Here is a 7,137-nt window from a genome sequence, read left to right as displayed (position 1 = left end):
AAAGGTGATCAAAAAGGGCCATAGGGACAGGTTTACAGCCCGCCATTTGCAATATGGGCTGAACAAAAAGCCAGTGGAAGTACATTTTGTTAACTCTGTATCCTCTTAAGTATTATTATGGTTTTTGAATTTGCAGAGGAGACATCTACATATAGCTTGTATGTTGCTCCCATAATTCAACATTTTTCTTGATAAAGAACAATGAAACTAAGTGTTGCTCGGGTCTTATTTGTAGGATTAATATCTGCAGGTGCTCTCAGTTGAAGAAAAAATAGTGGCTCTATCTTGTAAAACACGTTTTCCTCTGTAAAAATGGAGTCACTCAAAGGAAAGTCCAAGGCACACAAAACATTAATTAGGACACGGCAAGATTATCACATCATCATCATCAATATTTTTTTTCTTTACAAATCTAGCTTACTTCTAAAAAAAAAAAATAGGTTGATTTGGTGTCTGCAAAGCTTTCTCAATAAGTAAAAATCCAACATATTTTGAGTCAAATAATTTATATTTATTTCACACTCTTGATGATAAAACAGAAATGGCATGATGGAATGGCAAATGAAATACTTTCATCCCAGAATGATTGATTGAAGGTACTAAACCAGAGCTGATTTTGTTTGTTATGCAGCAAACCTTTATGTATAAGCTGATATAAGTTTGTCAACACAGGAGGAGCAGACATTGAGAAAAATAAAACTGAGTCTAAAACAGAAAGCCCACCAGACAAAACTGATGAGATGAGTGAGACAAATAAGTAGAAGAAACTGATAGACTGATTTGGAATCCCATGTCCAATTCAATTGAATTTGGTTAAATGTGTAAGATAAAATAGCAAAATGACACACCATGACTACATAAACTTGGAAACTTGGAGCCCCATGAGTACATAAACTAGGAGAAAGGCACCTCTGGCAAGAAACACCGGCAAATGGGAATTACTATCTACTTCAGTGTCTATTTACAAGTGTCAGTACTCATTAATGGCCTAGTGAAACTGTATAATAAACAATATCAACAAAAAATATTTATCATCTCTGATTGTGAAAATAGTTGTCTTAAGACATTATTTTGTACATTCCCTCATTCTCATACACATACACACACAATGGTCCTTAAATATAATACAAACCTATGTACATTTCATTTTAAGATAGATCATCATAAAATCAGAGGTGAGGAAGCAGCATTGAGTTTAGCTTGGCCAGAGTCCCTGTTAAGCGATGTAGGTCTTGATCTTCTGTGTTATGGCTCCACAACAGATTGGACACTTGCTGAGCGACTCTGAACACTCCTTGCAAGTGACCAGATGACCACAGGGGATGAAGACAATACAGATGTCTCTGTCCATGCATACTTTGCACTGTTTTTCTCTCTGCAGCTTCCGTAGTTTCTCCAGAGGGTCCTCATCTGCAAAACAAGAGAATCATTCGTAATCAATCATTTTCGCTGTGGATTAGCACAGTTTGGTCTTGGCTGCACCATAACAAGAGAACCTACAGAGTAGTTTGAGATATCAAAAGTCAGCAGCAGACAATTCAATATGTTTGCTCATCTCCGAATCACTGACGTTTGGGCTTTACTTTACATGCTCAACTAGTTGATTATGCTATGAACCTGACTCAGCAGTGTACAGTATACGCATCTGTGAGACATGTACCTTTTTCCTCTGTCATGGCAGCATCACTGTCTGGAGTTTGGTTGAGGCAGTCCTGCAAAAGTGCCTCCAGGCTGGAGTAGCCTGACCCCGTCCTGCTGATCTTCTCCAGGATGGTCTTCTCCACCACGGCAGGCTCCAGACCCATCCCTATGGCCCTCTGAGCCATGGCTGAATGCAGCACATCTGGATACACACAAAAAGAGTACATCAATGGGCAGAAAAATACAACATATTTTTCATGTATTTTTTATACTAGATACTGTATGTTCTTAGTTGACAGCAGTGATCAAATAAAAAAATAAAAAAAAAGGTAAATGTTTACCATTCTGATGGCCTGAAAATCCATTCTGATGACTTGGAGTCTAGAAACAAACAAGAATTTGATATTGTTACTACATTTTATCGCAGCAACATCTGAAATTAGCAGTCCCTTCACCCCGTCAGACACTTATTGGAAAAAAAAAAATTTACTTACTAGTCAAAAAGACGAATAAGAACATGGATAATGTATATTTCTTTGTCGTCCCACTTAAGTTTGTGTATGTTAGAAACATTTCAGAATAATGGAAGTAAAGCGAAAGCTTATGAGTGACATCACTACGGGGAACAAGTTTTGGTGAATGACTGTTCACACACCCAAAAAACACCATTGTACACCATTGAGCAATATCATTTTTAAACTTAAGCATGCATTCTTTCATTGTGTTGCACATGTGAATAATGCCTTTATCAGAAAATATTTAAAAATAATAGTCAAATTTTTTCCCAATCATATGGTTCACATGCGTCATAGGACTGTGTGCATCACTGTGGTTAGATGGTTGGGACATATGAATCAGAATGCTTACAGCGCTGTTTCTTCGTGGGTCTTGCAGCTGGATGTTACTGACAAATTCCTGTCCCTTCTCTGCTAACAGGAAACTGCATCTGGTTAAAAAAAATGTAATAAAGGTCATAAAAAAGGAGGCAAAGCCAGTAAGTAAAGTCATGCTTTGTCTGTGTGTGTGTGTGTGTGTGTGTGTGTGTGTGTGTGTGTGTGTGTGTGTGTGTGTGTGTGTGTGAGAGAGGGAGGGAGAGGAGAGCATTCTGGTTGTTCTTACCCAGGATAGTGTTTGGCATGTTCCTCCCATGGGTCCTCCTCAGGCTGCCAGCTTTTTACACCGCCACCACAGCGGAAACACAAAACCCTGTCTCCTGCCCCTGCAAGGACACACAGAATTTAGACCTGCCTGCAATCACAGAGCTGATCAAAGACTGCACAAAACAGAAATCACACCAATTACACACGGTTACTGAGGAGGTGGTAATAAAAGAACAAAGAAGCAGTAATGAAACATGATCGTAGCCAAATGGAGTTTTATCACCATGCTTGCTGTAACCTTTTGGGAACACTGTTTTTTGAGATTGCCATCACTCTAAGCTGTGGTAAAGATGAACTTATAAAATTTAGCACAACCCATCCATGGCAGCTTGAGCTTGCTAAAATATGACAAAGACATAGCCTTGAGTACAGTATATTTACACAAATTTCTACTTAATTAGGTATAATATTTGTTAATAGTGGTCTGTATCAGCTCCTTGGGGTACCTTGTTGATGGGTATATTACTAACAACTCAAATATGTTATTTTGCCACATAGAATAGTCTTTAAAATCATGCTCAACTCTTCTCCAGGCCCTGAACACCCCACCTCCCCCCTCATTCAGATATCTGTGCCGTACCTGCGCTGTAGAAACCAGCTCTGGCAAGTCTCTCATGGTCAATGGGGTGCTGGACACCTGCGAAGCTATTAAGCCTCTCCTCGAAGCTCTCCATGGGGACACGAGGGCTTGTGTGTTGTCTGCTGCTCCCCTCCTCCTCCTCTGTACCTCCCTGGGATGGGACGTTGCCCACATCATGCCCGAGGATGAAGAAGCAGTAGGGAAAATGTTTGGAATGCTCTCCCCAGGCCGTGTCCCCCGCTTCCCAGCCCCCCAGCATGCCTCCACAGCAGAAACACTGCACCCGGTCGCTCTCCCTCAGGTAGAAGAGGCCAGCTTGGGCCAGGTCTCGTGGCCTCACAGGGGCAGCGGAGGGCCACGAGGAGAAGGTCTGAAGCCGGGCATCCTCCCTGGTCATGTGGGGGGCCATAGGGTAGGTGGACTCATCGACCACCTCTCCTGTTCTCAAACGAAACTCCATGTCTTCTACTTCCTCATTGTAGGGGGAACCATTAGTCAGTGTGGTATCAGCACTTGGGTTAAAACTGGCACGATGGGTGCAGCTGAGGAACTTGCATGATGGGGAAACCTATACAATAATGAAAATATGATTTAGCCATTTAGTGCAGTAGGAAAAAGAAAAAGATGATCACTTTTCTTTGTCATCACCAGCACCATCACCTCTTTGTGCCTCTCTACAGGTGTGTCTCCCCCGCACCAGTTTTCCACAGTCTTCTGGCAGCTGAAGCAGCGGACCCGGTCGGCGTGGCCTGTGAAGTAGAAGCCGGCCCGGGCCAGTCTCTCTGCTGACACCTGCTGGGCCAGGGTGGAGCCACGGAACGAGTCCAGGCGACTGTTCATTAAGGACCAGTCAACACAGTGGTCTGACTCCAAGTCACTGTCTTGTCTGAGATAAGACATGCTAGCACCAGGCTGGGTACTGCTGAGAAGATTGACTTGATGGGACAGAATGCCTGTAGACAAAAGAGAAAGAAAAAATAGGCTATTATAGCTGAATGGTATTATTTATATATGCATTTTGAAATAAAACAAGTATTGCTAAAAAGTCAAACAAAAGTCAAAGTCAAACAATACCAGTGAAATCATATCTTGCTAAATCTATCAACATATAACCTATGAAAAAGCAAACCAAGTAGTTAACAGTCTACAGCAGACCTAAGATCTATTTCAGAGGGATGAAAAATAGTTAATGTAAAATCAGACAACTCAGTGATTTAATGGATTTCCTAGTCTGGCTCATGGAAGTATTATATTATCTACTCTGGCTACAGAATGCAGATAATAGCATTGAGGCTCTTGGTGGGGCATTGTGCCTTTAAGAGCAGCAGCCAGGCTGGGTCACATGGAGGCATTGGATGCTCCATGTGAGGGATGGGAACTGGGGAGGCAGGATTGGCTCACAGGCTCAGCACATTGTAAAAAGGTAGTACACACCCATGGCAAACATCCAATAACACACTGCATGCATAGGGGTTCCAACAACTCTTCATGAAGCAGGAGATAAGCCATTTAGGTGTATATTGATATTTAGGCATCTCACACAGGAGATGATAGGTCTAATACATACAATCTACATACTACTAAAATAAATCTATATTATGAAGGAGTGATGTACTGTGTCAATAAGCAAGACTATACACAACATGTTGCAAAACAGTGTAGTTAGGTGTGCCTGTAAGGTGTGCCACTTTCACACTCATTTCATACAATCCCCCAGAGGGAGGAACCCTTTTCCACAGCAACAGTGTACCTGGAGGCTCCAAAGCAAACTGATTAAAATCTTACTAAAACAACTAAATTCCAAAGCATAAAGCAATATTGCCATTTGATATAAGGTGTATATCAGCATTCATTTAGCAACTGCTTTTTGATCTATTTTAATCTTTAAGATAGTAGGCTATACGAGAAGCAGCGTATGAACTTTGAACTGCCAACGGTATCAAGCTGAGGCATTCTTTGAATAAAACAATCATTAACTGTGTTACTTTGACAGATCTAAACCAAATGTAGGTATGGATTTGTGTTTAATATAGAGGCCTGATTATGGTCAGAGTAGAAAATATCTAATGCGTAGTGGAAATAGTCACTGCATCTACTTCGCTCAAGATAGCCGCACACAAAGTTGGAGATGCGGCGTTAGATTTGTGTATCCATGTGATGGCTAGTCAGACTGTATTGACTGGCCCCGCACACTCTGGAAAGGTCACACGGCATTGAGTCAAACAATGGGGCGGCATAACAAACCTACATTCCGGGATTCTTATAGCTAACGATGAAAACAACTCACTGCTGTCTGCATTTGACAGCTGGCATCTAACGTTAGCAATGCTTGATGCCAGTGGTCATATAATTGTAGCAACCGAATGAGTTGCTAAATGCAGTTAGTATACTTTTATAATATCGAACCACCAGGACAAAAGATAGTCAACTTGACCTTTGATCAGTGTTGCTGAGCTGTAATGTCAGGTTAGTAAACGGGATCGCGGAGATGTCATCCACTAACGCTAGCTAGCTAAATTAACGTAAGCTACATAGCGTAAGGTTAAAAAGTTACTTGATGGACTATCAAAGCAAAGCTCGGAAACTTACCTTTAGATACCTAAAAGCCAGTTATTTCACTGTCTGACTTCAATAAGTCCCGCTTGTGAGTTGCGTCCTTTTAAACTGGAGAAACCACAGCATAAAAGAACTGCTTACTTGACGTGACCTCGCTTTCAGGAAGTGAACGCAGCGGTGTTGACTACTGCGCATCTCTTTTCGCGCATCCCAACTGACGAAAGGAAACCACTGGGCTTTCGTCGGAACAAATGGGGATTTTTAATCCTATCAAGGGATTTTTATCACAGAGATTTTTTTCCCCATTGAAGAGAACATCAATAGAAAATATAACAAGGTTACAAGCTGGTGCTTTCCCTTGAATAACCAAATCAGATTATTCTCAGCATCCACGCGCCACCCTTGCCAGCATTTCCGAAAAAGTTAAACGCTTGAAAGGCTCGCCCTTCTTCCCCAGCCACTTACATTTTAGGCAGCTATGTGCGTGTGATGGCCACTATTTTTTTATAACTGATAATGCTACATTTTCTGATGGAAATTATGTGGAGGATCATATTAGTCATAATTAAATAAATAAATATGTGTCAGTAAAATAAATAATTACATAAATAAATACAGAAATATATAATATCATATAATAATAATAAATTAATAATTTATTTATTTTATTATCTTATTGAATGAATTGTTTTCATAATAACATGACTATATTTAGTTATATTATTATTTCATAAAAACTTTTTTTTATTTTTCAAATGGATTTTATTTTCAATTAGCCTACATGATGATATTATTCAGAATTACATTTTTCAAAGTGGTTCTTTTATTTCCCTTTTTATTTTTTCATTGCTCCTCTTTTCATTTCATAATATCACTTTTCATAATGGCTCAGCCGTTAGGGGATTGGTAAATCTTCCTGTGAGACTTCAAGCATAACTTGATTTGTTTACATACTGAAGTTAGCAGAGTTAGCCAGAACGCTAAAGTGATGAAGACTGATGTTATGAACCTACAGGCCATAGCATAACAAGACTAAGAATCTAACAGCCCAGTGACGCTGAATTTTGTGGAAGTGTCTGCTGAGATTTTACTTAAGCAGATGGAAAATCACTGGTGTAAACACCTACTCAATTAAAAAGAAAAGTAGCTCATTTAAAATATACTCAAAGTAAAAGTTACTTTTTAATGTGTTAGAGGGAG

General features: G+C 40.1%; 1 protein-coding gene across 1 annotated transcript; it reads right to left on the bottom strand.

The window, feature by feature from the left end:
- Positions 1 to 522: 522 nt before the first annotated feature.
- Positions 523 to 6,103, bottom strand: xiap (X-linked inhibitor of apoptosis). The gene is made up of 8 exons (XM_071538436.1): positions 5,971 to 6,103; positions 4,042 to 4,334; positions 3,382 to 3,949; positions 2,761 to 2,860; positions 2,509 to 2,587; positions 1,983 to 2,022; positions 1,661 to 1,843; positions 523 to 1,410 (listed from the first exon to the last, which is right to left on the bottom strand). Exons 2-8 carry the CDS (start codon positions 4,279 to 4,281, stop codon positions 1,217 to 1,219), a joined length of 1,404 nt encoding a protein of 467 aa, XP_071394537.1. The 5' UTR covers positions 4,282 to 4,334; positions 5,971 to 6,103; the 3' UTR covers positions 523 to 1,216.
- Positions 6,104 to 7,137: the final 1,034 nt, after the last annotated feature.

This window comes from Centroberyx affinis, unplaced genomic scaffold, assembly GCF_046629955.1.
Source record: "Centroberyx affinis isolate AG114_WGS23_722 - 3 ecotype Tasmania unplaced genomic scaffold, CSIRO-AGI_Caff_v1 ptg000196l_1, whole genome shotgun sequence".
NCBI classification, from domain to species: domain Eukaryota; kingdom Metazoa; phylum Chordata; class Actinopteri; order Beryciformes; family Berycidae; genus Centroberyx; species Centroberyx affinis.
The sequence above is the reverse complement of the archived record's forward strand: the minus strand, read 5'-3'. Positions and strand labels throughout refer to the sequence as shown.

Bases quoted from the DNA above. Each gene is read 5' to 3' on its own strand.
- xiap (XM_071538436.1), bottom strand. From the start codon at position 4,281: ATGTCTTATCTCAGACAAGACAGTGACTTGGAGTCAGACCACTGTGTT. The intron at 1,844-1,982 runs GTAAACATTTAC...GTGTGTATCCAG, and splicing joins ATTTTCAGGCCATCAGAATG to ATGTGCTGCATTCAGCCATG. The intron at 1,411-1,660 runs GTACATGTCTCA...CTTGTTTTGCAG, and splicing joins TGCCATGACAGAGGAAAAAG to ATGAGGACCCTCTGGAGAAA.